Source organism: Cupressus sempervirens, chromosome 6, assembly GCF_028749045.1.
Source record: "Cupressus sempervirens isolate cs-2001-9-10 chromosome 6, ASM2874904v1, whole genome shotgun sequence".
NCBI lineage: Eukaryota > Viridiplantae > Streptophyta > Pinopsida > Cupressales > Cupressaceae > Cupressus > Cupressus sempervirens.
The window spans coordinates 28,007,033-28,022,500 of NC_143123.1; the positions used below are offsets into that span (position 1 = coordinate 28,007,033).

The 15,468-nt window shown below is 36.2% G+C and overlaps 1 protein-coding gene across 1 annotated transcript in view; it reads right to left on the reverse strand.

Moving 5' to 3' along the window:
- LOC149550924 (SNARE-like superfamily protein) overlaps positions 1-15,310 on the reverse strand; it is a 33,940-nt gene extending 18,630 nt beyond the window's left edge. The window contains exon 1 of the mRNA XM_089786489.1: positions 14,882-15,310. Within this exon, the coding sequence (XP_089642615.1) occupies positions 14,882-15,022 (141 nt within the window). The 5' untranslated portion in view covers positions 15,023-15,310. The remainder of the gene's footprint in view (positions 1-14,881) is intronic.
- Between the last annotated feature and the right edge of the window lie 158 nt (positions 15,311-15,468).

The following is a 15,468-nucleotide window of genomic DNA, read 5'->3' on the forward strand; positions in this document are numbered from 1 at the left end:
AATTAACACATTAAACTGCTCATAACAATATACAATTTATGCTAACAACTGAAGCCTAATTTTCAAGTCTATGAACACATTCACAAAAATAAGACATTCAAAAGAGATCTAAGAAACAACAGAAGGCACAGGTTTGCATTATATATTACATAAAGGAAGCCACCAATCCATCTGGCTCTTCTTCAACACTTATCTTCTTACTTATATGGTGCACAAGTTTCCTAAAAAAATCTCTTTGCCAAACAGTACACAGACTCGTCACAGAAAGGCACCCTCAAGCCAGATAACACTCAGGAAAATACGAGCATCAAACAGCCCCTCGTCCCAATCAACCTTAGAAGGAAACAGTTGCTCTAAACCATAGCAAACAATTTTGTTGTAGTCGTGGACATCCATATTCAGTGCGGACAAACTAAGGAATTCATGAATTCTTGCCCATGTCAATTCTACAGCCCATCGCTCCTTTGGAACAAAGCCTGATACAATAGAATGACACCAGGCAAGATGAGCACTTCCCAGCTACAACCAGGCAAAATCTCTGGATTTTCTCTAGACATGTTCATAACTTCGTAGAACGTACTACACAGCAGCTATCCTCCATCCTTGTCAACAATATACAAGCTTTTTATTTCTTACAAAGCCTTGATTTTCAAGAGATCCACAAAGAGTTGGTAGCAAGAATGTAACTTGTTGAAGTTCTACCGAAGTGTACTTTTGTTCAGCAAAGTAAAAAAAATTATAGGTTAAGTTAAAAGAGGTGGCTAAGAGTTACGTCCCTTTCTAATACAATTAGATTGCCTCTATGAGAAAATGTAGGAGAGTCATTGCTGGCTTTGACACATCAACTATTGTACTCTACTTCAACAATCCTCAAGGCAATAATTACAATCAAAAGCTTGAAAGATAGATAAGTGGCATCACTCTCACATAAACAACGCCTTGCCTCAAGTTCAGGGCCAATGTATATGCCCCTAATTAGTTCTAGTTACTTATCTATATTTATTGATAGTTTACTAGCCAAATCTAATCATACACCCTCTAACTGAAAGTATCCACAGCTCCCTAATATATTGATGGAAGCTTTCAAATTTGAATGTCCATTTAAAAATTGGGGATGCCTACACAAATTCCGGCATAATATGTGATGTAGAAAAAATTACCTCTATAGAGCACTGTATTAATACTGTTAAGTTTTCGAGCCAGAATAGCATAAATAAATAACAGATAAATCAAGAAACAGGACACCTGAGATACCCTGGAAAAACCCTCCTACTTGAGAGGAAAACCCAGCCAGACCCGAAAAGATCCTTTATTGAGTATGCAAAACTGAATGCAATGTTCTAATGCCTATGATTGCTAACTCTTAGCAATCAACTAATGAGTCTTCTTACAGTTCGATCACTTTTATCATGCATATACAGAATATACAACACTGCAAGTATCTCACAGATACTACACACACAGAAAATGAATGACACAGATACTCCATGACTTGATTTTCAGTTCTTTCACCCTCTGGGAGTAGCCATGTGAATGTTACGCTGAGATGAAAATATTGTGTTGAGTAAATCTGTGATGAGGTTTTGTTTTTGACACATTTTGGGTTATTCATTTCTCTAATTCTGCAAGGAATAATACAGAGATCAGTTGGACAGTGAGTTCGGTGGTCTTGCCCCTGAAGCTGTTTGGACAGTGAGTCCATCTGCCTTCTACAACTCCTAACAAGGTTGGCACAACTCTTAATAGGGTTTAAATCTCCTAACATGAATTCAAAGTCTCCTAACAATGACAGAGATGTACTGAATGTATTTCATTGGCTCCTAAAAAAGTCCATCCTCTTATAAGGAAATTTTATATTAGTACATCATTTTGTGGGTACCATCCCCACTAGGGTTTTCCCTCTGATCAAGGGTTTCCCTCGTTAACATATCCGGTGGTATTGTGTATGTGTATCTTCTTATGGTTCCTGGTTATGTTGTTCACATGGTTAAAGATTAATACGGTTGATAAATGATTTAATGATTGGATAACTGATTCACCCCCTCGTCTCAATTATCTTGGTGAACTTTACTTTCTAACAATTGGTATCAGAGCATCCAATCCTTGAAGGAAAATCTTAACAGCTTAAGGAGATCAATGGCAAGTCACTTCAAAAAAGAAAGTCCTAAGTTTGATGGAGTTAACTATGGCAGCTAGAAAGAGAAGATGAAGACTTATTTGCTATGTATGGGTCCAGGGTATCGGTTGATGACAAAGAATGAAAAGAAGATTGTGGAAGAGAGCAAACTTGAGGAATGTAGTAAAGCAGAAAGAGATCTGTTTATGTGCAATATGCTTGCCAAAGAAGCATTATTGTCAACTCTTCCTGAGAACAAATACAATCAAGTAAAATCCTTAGAGACATCTCTAGAAAATTTGGAAAGCTTTAGAAACTCCATTTGAAGGTGGTGTGCATGCTAAAAGAATCAAATTGAAGTATTGGATAATGTTTGTTTCAAGATGATAAAATGGTGGAAGATGAATCTGTAAGAAGCTATATTGGTAGAATATCATAAATTGTTGTAGGTATTAAGTCTTGCAATGGATCAAAAATTGAAGATGAGATTATATGGAAGATCTTGAAAACTTTGACACCACCATTCAAGCAAACAACTCAAATGATTGAATTAGTGATACCCTGCACTAAGAATTTTACCAGAGAGATTCTACTTGGAATATTGGAAGCAGCCGCAGTGAGCTTGAAGCAATGTGGAGATTTTCCTAGAGTGGAAACAGCTTTTAGTGCATTAAGTGTTAACCCTTCTTTATCAAGAAGTGCAAGCACTAGTGGAGACTATGCTAGTAACAACAGATCTAGATCTGATGAGGATAGCAGAATTGAAGAAGGAATTGCCCTTCTTGTAAGGAGAGAACCAGACAGCACGAGAATCTTTAAATGTTGGACTTGCAATGAATTTGGTCATTACGCTTCTAAGTGTTCTAAAAGAGAAAAAAAGTATAACAAGAATTTCAAGTCTAGAAGGCCTAGAGATTGTTTGTATGCAAATGAAGATGATGAGTCTGAAGAAAGAGTTCGGAGTGAAAGTGATGATGAATTAGGATTTGTAGCTATAAAAGAAGAAAATACTGAAAAGAAGTTAGAGAAGAGAAAGCCCTAGTTTCGCAAGTTGAAAAGAAATCAGATTGGATTATAGATAGTGGTTGTTCGCATAATATGATTGGAGACATGAATAAGTTTGCTAAGTTTAATAGTCATGCTAGAGGGATTGTTAGAGTTGGTAACAATGCAGCTTGTCATATCAAGGGAATAGGATCTATTCCTCTTGATGGTATTCCCTTGATGGAAAGACTAACACTGATGAAGTCTACCTTGTTGATGGATTTAAGCATAACCCATTGAGTGTTGGCTATCAGTTGCAATTCACAAAGAAGACATGCATTATCAAGGATAAAGATGGTAAGTTGATTGGCACTAGATCTAGAGGTAATATTTTTCAATTAATCCCTACAGAGATGACATGTTTGGTTGCAAAGGTGGATAATAGTTGGTTATGGTATAGAAGATTTTGTCATATCAACTTTGATAATATTGTGAAAGCTAGTAGTACATTTGCTGTTATAGATTTACCTAAAATTGTGAAGCCTACTAACGTTGTGTGCAAAGAATGTATTATGGCTAAGCAGAAGAAAGTTTCCTTTCCTAGCAAGAAGCTCACTACCACAGCGAAATTGGAGATTGTTCATATGGATTTGAGTGGTCCTACTAGAACAAGAGGATTCTATGGTGAAAGGTACTTGATGATTTTCTAAGGCATTTGAAAAGTTTAAGTTGTTTAAGAATAAAGTTGAAAATAAATCTGGAGTAAAGATAAAATGTTTAAGATCAAATAAAGGTGGAGAGTTTACCTCAAATGAGTTTAACACTTTCTATGAAGTGAATGGCATCAAGAGACAACTATCAGCACCCAAGAACCCTGAGCAAAATAGGACTGTTGAAAGAAGAAATAAGTTTGTAACAGAAGCAGCAAGAGCCATGACGTTTGAGAATGATGTATCAAAGACATTTTGGAGAGAAGTTAACACAGCAGTAGGTATAAACAAGACTCCCTATGAATTATGGTTTGGACATGCACCCTCAGTAACGTATTTCAGAATTTTCGAAAGTAAGTGTTACATAAAGAGAGATGATGATACTGGTAAATTTGATGCAAGAAGCGATGAAGGTATGTTCCTTGGTTATTCATTGATAAGAAAAGCTAAAGATGTTTTAATCAAAGAATTAAGACTATTATTGAGTGCGCAAATGTAAAAGTGAATAAAAAGTTTGGAGTTAAAGAAAGAATGTTGGATTATGATTCTGATGAAGAAGAAGATAATCCTAAACCTGTTATAGAAAATGTTGAAGTTTTCTTCGAGACTAACAATGATTTGCAGAATGATGTTCAAGTTGTTAAACAGAGAGAATAACCAAGATCTAAACTTAGAGAAGAAGTAAGAATTAAAACAGCAATGCCTACACCTAACAGAAATTTGACAAAGAATCACCCTATTAATCAGATTATTGGAATCAAAGAAAAATGAGTTATGACAATGTTAGCGAACAGATTTGTCTTCCAAGAAAACCCCTACAAATTGACCCTAAAATGCCCAGACAAGAAGACTCAATGAGCACTAACAGTTGGGTCGCTTAGCTATTGGAATGCGCAAGCGCCCTTTGAATAATTCAAGTACAGCTCCCCGTGTAAGATTTACAATGAATCAACTACACTATGATTGATAATGCTTTTAACCTGAAAGCAAGAAAGGCTCACAAGCATCTATCCATAAGCATGGAGTAGATGCGAAAAAGATAAATGGAAAAATAAACCACGAATGACTGATACAAAAACCATTCATTCAAAAGCTACATGGAAATAAAAACAAGAAGAAAAGCATATCATTCTTTTCAAATACATGAGTAACTACAACTCATAGTCTAAATGATAATCATGATGATGATTAGATGTAACAGATATGCATTCAAAGAAAACCAATATCATTCAAAGATAAATATTAATCTAGAAAACAAGCATCTAAACTCAAACTTTTAGTATGCTAGAATTTCTTCTCTCTAAACACAACAAAATAACAAAGATTTTGTTGTTCTTGTACACTAATCACTATCTAAAAATAAAATATCCCTTTTCCCCTAGATTACAATCAAAACAAAAACTCGCCCTGCTCCTGTAGCACAAAGTCTCTCTAAAAAGAGGAAGAAACAAAAATCCAACCCTTTCTTTGTCTTTCGATATCTTATTTATCTTCTAACTCTCTGGTAATCTTTGTTAGTTCTCATAACTGATTCTTTGAAACTTCCTCCCATTTTATCGGGGCTTAGTGCTTTATAAATCTTAAAGTTATGAGTGACTTTAGATTTGTTTGTCATTTTCAAAGGCATGTAGATGTGTCCTTGTCCAAATGACATTTCAAAGCTTAACACGGGTGATGATTCATCATTATTAATTTTTTTTAATGTTTATCTGAGTTGTAAGATTCGTAAGATTCTTTCAACTGCTCCTTAGATTGGTCATGCCTCCTATAATATAGTTGAATGCTTTCGCTTTCAACTTTTGATGATACTTTGATCATCATTGGGTATGCATTCAAATTACAGACTTGGTGCACGATGTAAAACAGTTAATGTATATGTCCCCTATGCATCCAAATTATGCGCAAATGTTTGTGATGAATCCTCAAGATCAATTGAATGCCTAATGGTTATTGATCACATGTGTGGGGAGTCGAGACGATTTGTATGCTCTGCTTGCATGTGTGGGGAGTCGGGACAATCTATATGCTCTGCTTGTAATCTACCTTTGATCATTTTGTTAAATTCTTTATGTGCGTATCCGTGCCATGTCTCCTCTTAAAAGACTCGAGCTCATATGCTCACTTATCGAGCACTATGTTCTCCCTTCATCATGTTCGATGTCTTCCATCGAGAGACGGATCAAATTTTCACCTTCGCTCCCAATGATATCAATCACTGGCTTGATTCGAGACGTCATTTCTCAACAGTAATAGGGGGCACAATGTTTGGGGAATATTGAGACTTATGTTTCTTCTATGACTAAATCAACGTTCCGCCAAATAATCGGCACTCGATATACAAACTTGACTATGCTATCATCAACTTGAAGCACCTATAGTTACAAATCTTCCCTTGGATCATGATCAATGTTTTCCATGACAGTCTAACATCACAAATAAGTTTGCTCTTCATATTTGATAAGAAGAGTGTTTGGATTGGCATATGCCGCAGCTAGCACCTATATCCACTTGTTCAGGTGATCACCTCCGTACCCAAATTTCTTTATGCACCATTTCCTTCGGCCCAAATGACAATCCACATTACTCTATCAAGCCCGATTTGTGAACATGGAGATGGATCAAGTCCCACAGATGTCCTTGTCTCTCAAACTCTGAACTGCGAGCCAGACACTCAACTTCAATGCTCGTTGTTTCTTCTCTTTGAGACCTTGTAACTATTTCCATTATACCCATCGATCTCTTCTCAATTCAATGACTGCAAATTTAGTTGACATGTATATTCTATGAATGAACCGGTTATCTATGCCAAAGATAATAATCGTGGCTACATGTTGACCTTCTAGAATGTAGGATTGATTACTTAAGATCGAGTCAAAGATGGCTTTCATCACAAGTCAAGATACTGTCGAAAGGTGAATCAGTCTTGTGTCTCTTGGCTTCTCTATAGGATAACTCGGTTTCCCTCCTCTAAAGCATTCTCTACAAGTGAATTTGATCGATAAAGTGGTGATCCTCCATACCCCACTCCACTTTGAATGTCGTAGTTTTGTGGGTAAGATAGAGATTAAGGAGCCGCAAAATTTGATAGGTTGAATCTATGTTCACCTAGAAGCATCTGCCTAGTTGGTCTGAAACATTACGACTACCTTGAACCCAAATCAGAATTTTGAAGGCTTCCCTCAAGTTTGCCACGAGATCATGTCAAACTTGTCGTTGGGCATTTGAATCATTATCAATTACACCCGAAGGTGACCATGAATGAGGTGTCGGATGCTCATGTTGGTATCAAACTCATCTGGTAGTTTGATCTAATAGGCTTGGAAGCTCAGTGAAAGTCCATAGACTAATATGGCCACATGAAATTTTTATATCATGTTGTGATAAATGCGCATATCCTCAACTGTGAAGATGATCTCAATTTGTTGAAGGGCATCATTCATAATTCCCCTACTACTCTCATAGACTGAGCATGACTTGATATAAATTCATTTAAAATGAGAACATGTCCTCGGTTTCATCCCTATTATCATTGCCCCAAGTAATTTGCGTCCTTTGACTTGCTTCCATATGAATGAATCATCGATAATGAGAATGAACTGACTCATCATTTTCTTGATTATGCTCTGAAATTCTTATGTGGGGACAACCGATAGCCTTCTGAATTCTTGCATTCATTAATATTAACATTTGGCATGAGCTTGATGATGTTGGAACTTTCTTTGAATAATCTATATAACATCTAAGCCTTGGTTCAAGACTTCCACATACCATCCGACATGTCTCTTGTCTTCGATTGGAGGAATTTGGTGAGTGTCAATCATCAATGATGTGCTCATTTCACATTTATAATTTCATGGATCTGTAGCTTGTACTCTCAAAGTCTGCATTCTTGACTCTTGTCACTATTCTTTTAAGAGGATATATATAAATCCAAATACCTACCATGACCATTTGAAATAACATTTTACTTTCAATACCACTAAACTTAGGCTATCAACATATGATCTCGCTTTGAGGTATGATCTCTATTATCCTTTCAAACTAGCTTGACATGAGCTATTCTGAACCAAGGAGTAATCTGGAATCTATTTGAACTAACCATGACAATTGTACTAGAGTTGACCATTAAACTGAGATCTCTGAATCATTGTATCTGAATTCTTGAGCATTTGAATCTACATGCCATGATTCTGAATTAAACCCTAAACCTAACTCTAGAGTGAAATCACCAGAATCCTTGCAATATTGAACTTATTGAACCTTTGAACCTGCTTTTAGCAACTTGAACTACTTCGAATTTAGTTCAAAGTCAAGACCTTAAACTGAAAATTTTAATTACTAGGGTCTATATGGGTACCAACAGACAAAAAACAAAGTACATGAAGAATTGTGTTTAATTTCTCAAGTTGAACCAAAGAGTGGAGATGAGGCATGTAAAGATGATCATTAGATTCAAGCAATTAAGGAAGAACTAGATCAGATTGTGAAGAATGAGACATGAGAATTGGTTCTTGGACCTAAAGACAAGAATGTTATAGGAACTAAATGGGTTTTCAGAAACAAGATGAATGAACAAGGTGAGGATGTGAGAAATAAAGCAAGATTAGTGTGCAAAGGATATTCATAGCAAGAAGGTATAGATTATGAAGAGACATTTGCCCCTATTGCCAGAATTAAAGTAGTAAGGATGTTCTTGGCTTATGCAGTAAGTAAGAAGTTCAAAGTATATTAGATGGATGTAAAGTCAGCATTTCTAAAAGGAGAACTTGAAGAAGTCTACATTGAGCAGCTTGAAGATTTCCTTTAACAAAAGAAAAGGACGTGGTATGTAGATTGAAGAAAGCATTGTATAGTCTAAAGCAAGCACCTAGAACCTGGTATGCGAGGTTGGACAAGCATTTGGCAAAGTTGGGATTCGCTAAAGGTAACGCAGATAGCAATTTGTATCTGAAACAAATTGAAAATGGATTATTGATTATTGTGATATTTGCGGATGACATAATCTTTGGAGGTAATGACGAAGCAAGTGATAAATTTGCTAATGAGATGAAGAATGAATTTGAGATGAGTATGATTAGTGAAATGAAATTTTTCTTAGGTCTGCAGATTATGCAGAACAGTGATGGTATTTTCCTATCACAGACTAAGTATTTGAAAGACTTGTTGAAAAGATTTGGCTTTGAAAGGTGTAAGCCTGTTAGTACACCTATGATAATTGATCACAAGTTATCTAACAAAGATGAGACACCTACAGTTGAATAGAAGTACATATCCATGATTGGAGGTTTGCAATATCCAACTCACACTAGGCTAGATATAGCAAATGCAGTTGGTATAGTAGCAAGATTTCTAGCAAACCCTAAGAAATCACATTATGCAGCAATAAAAAGAATATTTAGATATTTTAAGGGTACACCTAATTTTGGCTTGCAGTATGACTGATCAAGTAATTTTACTTTGTGTGCATATACTGATGTGGATTGGGCAAGCAATATGGATGACAAAAAAAAGCACCAATGGTGGAGCATTTTTCCTTGGAGGAAGATTAGTTTCTTGGCTAAGCAAGAAACAAGACTATATCTCACAAAGTACAGCAAAAGCAGAGTATGTAGCAGCAACAAACAATTGTAATCAGATCATGTGGATGAAGCAGATGCTGAAGGAAATTGGAATAGAGTTTTCAAAACCTGTTATCATACATTGAGATAACACAAGTACAGTATGTCTAAGAATCTTGTTGCATTCTAAGACTAAGCATATATCCATTAAGTATCATGTCTTGAGAGAGAAAGTTGCAAAAAAAGAAATCACATTAGAGTATGCGTGTACAAAGAGAAGATTGCAAATATCTTTACGAAGCCTTTGCCTAAAGATACATCTAAGTATTTGTGAGTTATGCTTGGGGTTATGCCCTTGCCTACTTCTGAGTAGATGATGCAGAGAGTGCATTAGTCCAATGGTACAGAGCACTATTGTTTATCTAGACTGAATGTTGATGCTTCGTGTATGGGGAGTATCTGTGATGAGCAGAGTCGTCAAGGACTCTTAATGGTTGGTATAGAACAGTGTCTTTGGACACTTAAGCTGGTTACAGACTTGGAGCAGATGATTGACATAATGAAGCCTTTTTCATTGATGTCAATAGGGCACATGATCACATGAAAAACATCTTCTGGTAGTATGTGGGAGATGTATGGATGGGGGAGAATTGTTCATGAATGGATTGATGTGAGTGGGGAGAAACGTTGAATTTTATCAATAGGGGAGAAGTGTTAACAATTGATTTCCATTCATGTAAAGATAAGAATGGAGAGTTGTTCTTGTGAGCTAGAATGTGAACAACTGATGCCAATCCTAAGAATGAGAAAGCACAGACAAAAAAATACTCCTTTGAGTTTTAGATTTGATTGGTGAAGAGGATTTGAAAAGAAAAGAGAAGCAACAGCAACAAAAGAGTTGGATTTGGTATTCTTGGAACTTAGATGTTGTTGCCATCAATGTCAAAGGGGGAGATTGTTAGCATGAATGCTAATGGTATTCCTTTGGGGGAATATCCTAAGCATTGGAGAGACTGGATAGCATGATTGACATGTTGCATTCATGAATGTTTTGTCATTGATGTCAACATAGTATTGTTTCTGTAAAGACTGGCAGAGTAACAGACAAAGAACAAGGTCATACGAACTGTGTATTGATGATGAGGTCAAGCGCAATTAAGGATATGTTCTACATTGTGTCCTGATGAAGTGGACAAGTGTGCATACAGAGAGTCGAAGACATGCGGAAGTTATTTTAGAATTATAGAGTACAGTGTGCAGACAAAGCATCTAATGAGTGGTTTCTAATGTTTGGATTGTATCTCTTAACAAAGATAAAATCGTGCTGGTAGACAAATTGATGATGACGTCAGCAAGTGTGCGAGGTCAAAGGTTGCACATGTAAGAAATTGTATCTACTATGAACCGTTGTGTAATTGTAAAATGATTGTAATATCTTAATGAGGTCCTATTATAATTAATTGGGAAAGCCTACAAGCCAACTCAAGGAATTATTTTGAGGATAAAGTATAAAGGAAGGTTATTGTCCTTGTGAGTTGTGTGATGTAGTTCGAATTGTACAAGTGATATGCGAATTTGGTAAATGTGTGTAAGCGATCCAAGGGATTATTGGATGTGAAGTTGGTGATCTAATTCTGAGATCTGAAAGAGATTTTGGTCCGATCAAGAGGATAGAAGAATTCAAGTTATTCATTTCCATTATTTTGCAAGGAATAATACAGAGATCAGTTAGAGAAAGAGTTCGGTGGTCTTGCCCCTAAAGGTGTTTGGACAATGGGTCCATCTGCCTTCTACAATTCCTAACATGGTTGGAATTTCCTAACAAGGATTCAAAATCTCCTAATGGGGATTGATATGTACTGAATGTATTTTATTGGCTCCTAACTAGGTCCATTCTCTTACAAGAAATTTTTATATTTGCACATCATTTTGTGGGTACCATCCCCACCAAAGTTTTCCCTCTGATCTAGGGTTTCCCTAGTTAACATATCTAGTGTTTTGTTTATGTGTATCTTCTTATGGTTGTTGGTTATATTGTTCGCATGGTTAAGGATTAATAAGGTTGATAAATGTTTTAATGATTGGATAATTGATTCACCCCCCTCCTCTCAGTTATCGGGGTCGACTTTACTTTCTAACAGACTCCCTCTAATTCCGATGTCAACCTTCTGACCTCCTCAACTAAGTTAGACTCCCTCTAAATCTGATGTCAACCTTCTGACCTCCTCATCCAAGGTTGACTATGATGAATAGTCAGACTCCTTTTGAATTGAGATTCCCTCTCAGCAAGCGCAGCATTCTCACTGCCTTGATTGTCATAACAAAATAGAGTTGATTCCCATGAATAACCAAACAAGGAGCCTTATCAATTACACGGATACATGATGATCCTTTGCACAAGAATTTGACAGTCTCTCTCTGCTACACAAGCTCCCTCTAAAACTGATTTCTGCAGTTGAATAGTATTCCTCTGAATGTTAGTTCTTCCTCTTTGAAACACTAATCACAATAACAATCTGTATAGGATCTTCCTCTTTATTGATGTTTTGAGACACTAGTTAAGTCCCAAGGCTGCAAGTAGTGCCCCCATGTTCATTTCTACAATCTGCGTAACTTTGCATGTAATCACTCATCATAATGTTGCTTCTTGATCCATCCAAAAAGCATTTTAGAAAGATTAATAATAGTTCATAGAATCCAACTAGCCCAAAGGAAAATATCAATACTAGAAGCATACAAGATTCACTATTTTAATGAAAGAATTAATAACTACATAAAAATCATGAATATTATTCAAGGATATGAGAAACTTATGTCCTTAGGATCAAGACTATAAAACTAGTTATGTCTTTGCCATGGAAATCATATTGTGGCCTTTCAGCTTGATCAAGCATCTACTTAACAATGGAAATCAATCTGTCCTGACCATCCTTTTAAATATATATCAATAGCACGAAAGAGACCATCATCAAAGGATTTAGCATAGTCAGGAAGTACCATTGCCAATAAAGTGCCTTTATAGAATTTATCTAGCTACGAAGCATCACTTGATTCAAGAAAATGTCCATTTGAGAAGTCAGATTCCCCTCTCCATACTCTTTTTAACATTTCAAGATACTCTGTTGCTCATCTAAAATTTTGCAGCAGCGAGCTCTACATTTACTCCATAACAACACTTGGCTGCAAGTTCAGACACATTTGGTCCACCAAATATATCAAGTAGCTTTATAGAACGATCCTCCTCTTCAATAAGCCTTTCCAATTTCTGACTTTGTGATCATAATGGAATCATTAGAATGCAATTAGCAAAAATTTATCAGAACTCGGTAACTCATTGAACAGCATATTCGACACCCATTAGACATCACAAATCTTCTAAAATCTAATTGCCCTATTCTGGTTCAGGATCTTTTCTTCGACCTTCTCTGATACCATTTTAAGTTTTCGAACCAGAATTGCATAAATAAATAACAGATAAAGCAAGAAACACAAGGACACTTGAGATACCCTGGGAAAACCCTCCTACTCGAGAAAAACCCAGTCACACCCGAAAAGATCCTTTATTGAGTACTCAAAGCTGAATACAATATTCTCATGTCTATGGTTGTTAACTCTTAACAATCAACCCATGATACTTATTACAGTTCGATCACTGTTATCAATATACAACACTGCAAGTATCTCACAGATACTACTCACACAGATAATTTTTTCATATACAGATCGTCTACAAGACTTTTTCAAATACAGTGCTTGCTGTAGCAAAATCCATTATTCTCATAACATGCAGCCACATGTGATTCTTCATAAGAGTCACAATATCAGAAAAGACTTCTATGTGCACGTGGGTCATTCAGGCCATATATGGTGAACTCTCCTATATACATCATTCATCTAAACTTGAGTTTCTTTTTTTTCTCAAATACGAGGCATGAGCAATTTTTAAAACAAAGCCAATCATTGTTGCCCAAAATAACAGCACCGATAAAGACCACATCAAAGGAATATTAACGCCACCGCTAGAGGCACACTAAGAGTTCAACTGCAGTTACCATCCGCGTCAATAGGAATCTCCGGACAGAACCGATGCCAGCATGTGTGTAACTCTCAAACAACCATAAAAGCAATCATTAATGTAAATGGTTAACAGTTATCAAGGAGCTGTTTCACCTTTATCATTTCTAAGAAGCAACAAAGACAATCACTGCTGTTAGAAACATGATGATCATTGAAAGAATACAAACACAAAAAGGTAGAACTGGAGCTGCTCCGGATAACACTATTGAACAATCAATCATTGCAGAATAAGAACACAACCATTGCAGGTAAGAATAATATCTCCTGCAGCTACAAACATTAAGAAATACCGTGTTATTCTTGTATTTAAATAAGCTACATTCTGCGAAATCATAAACTTAGCGTCTAGTTTGTAAATGAATATGACAAATTTCTGTTAGATAACCAGGGGAGCATTAGAGTTAAGTTTCATTTTCTTATAAGCAACTATAGGTCTGATATTAGGCTTCCACTTTTAACGTCAATGACAGTTTTGGGAATAGCAATTTTTAAATTCAACACTTCTGAAGTATATCCAAAGGGACAAGCTATTAGTAAATTGATTCCCCGGGCACAACTGGATGAAGCCATGCTTGTGCATACCCGTACTTTTAAAAAATTATTTGAGTCAGGCTAATGTTACATTTACACGTATTCTGCAATGATCAGTTACATCACTTGGTATTAATTGAGTAAAACATAGATATCAGAAGGTTTTTCTTTTGGTCTTTGGAAGATCATTATTATTGGGCATAGAAACAGATGAATCTGTTGGTTATCAATGTACCAGGGCCAATCCAAGAGCCTATGGTCCAATAGTAATGGAGGATGCTAGATAAGGATCACCCAGATTCAAATTGGCATCATCATGATATGGTGAACCATAACTCTACAGGGCATGTGGCAAGATTGTGATATAGCAAAGGTGGAATATATCTTATCATGCCCTATTTTTACGAATCATAAGAATGTGATCGAAGCTAAACTTAGAAGCATTAAAAGCGCACATAACATCCGCCCAGATTTAACATGTCAAAAGTTTATATCGATCTTTGAATTTAATAGCCAGAGATTGTGCACATCCCTACTGATTCAACACTGAATAAGATTACAGTATTAGATGTTGAAGCAACAAATCTGGGAGTCGGGCGATAAATGCAAACCAATTAAACAATCTGAGCACATGATCAAATCACAGCCCTTCAGAGATCAGGGAATATACCTATCTACATGAGAACACAGACTCCAATTGCATAAACTACTGTCTCATCCACAGAGGCTATTTTATTTGCAGAAAATAAAATCTAGATCCAATTATACTCTCTTTTAATGATGATACATTTCTATTTACAGAACAACATCCCTCTCACGGATTACATAGGGCCATATGAAATTTAAGACATCAAAAGTCCCAAAATTGTGGAATACAAAAAAAGGTTAAGAAATGGATGCATAACCTGATTTTCAGAGCGAGCAAGACATTTTCTGACAATTTCTCCCTCTAACGCTCGCCTCTCGTCCAGTGTAAGGTATTCGTAGTATTGGGCAAGTCTAGTTTGGCCCTGCTTATTCACCAACAAAATGAATCTGATCGCCATCTCCCAAACTTCCTCTTTTTTTATCCTTGTCAAACAAAAAAACACTCTACCCTGCTCTTCTAAGGATGGAATTCTATTTATTATTAGCCGATAGGCTAAGTTTATTGACAAAAGCCTTCGACGGTTTTCAATTCCTCGCGCCCGGAGAGGAAAGACCGATGCAAAGAATCCCAATAGAAATAAATTTCACCGGTAGCATTCATCAAAGAAAGTCGATGCCGCTAATTGCAGTCGAGAGAAATCATGTCCACTCCGGTAAGGCTTTTTAATTAATTTCGTTCGCGAATTAATGTTTTAAAATAATTGTGTGGCCTACTTAAGTGATAAAAAAATTATATTTCAGGTAAAACTAAAATGATACAGATTAGGCTAGACTTAGGATAATTTGGCATTACATTTTAATTGATTAAGAGAGAAAAAAAAATCAGGAGAACAATTTCTAGGTG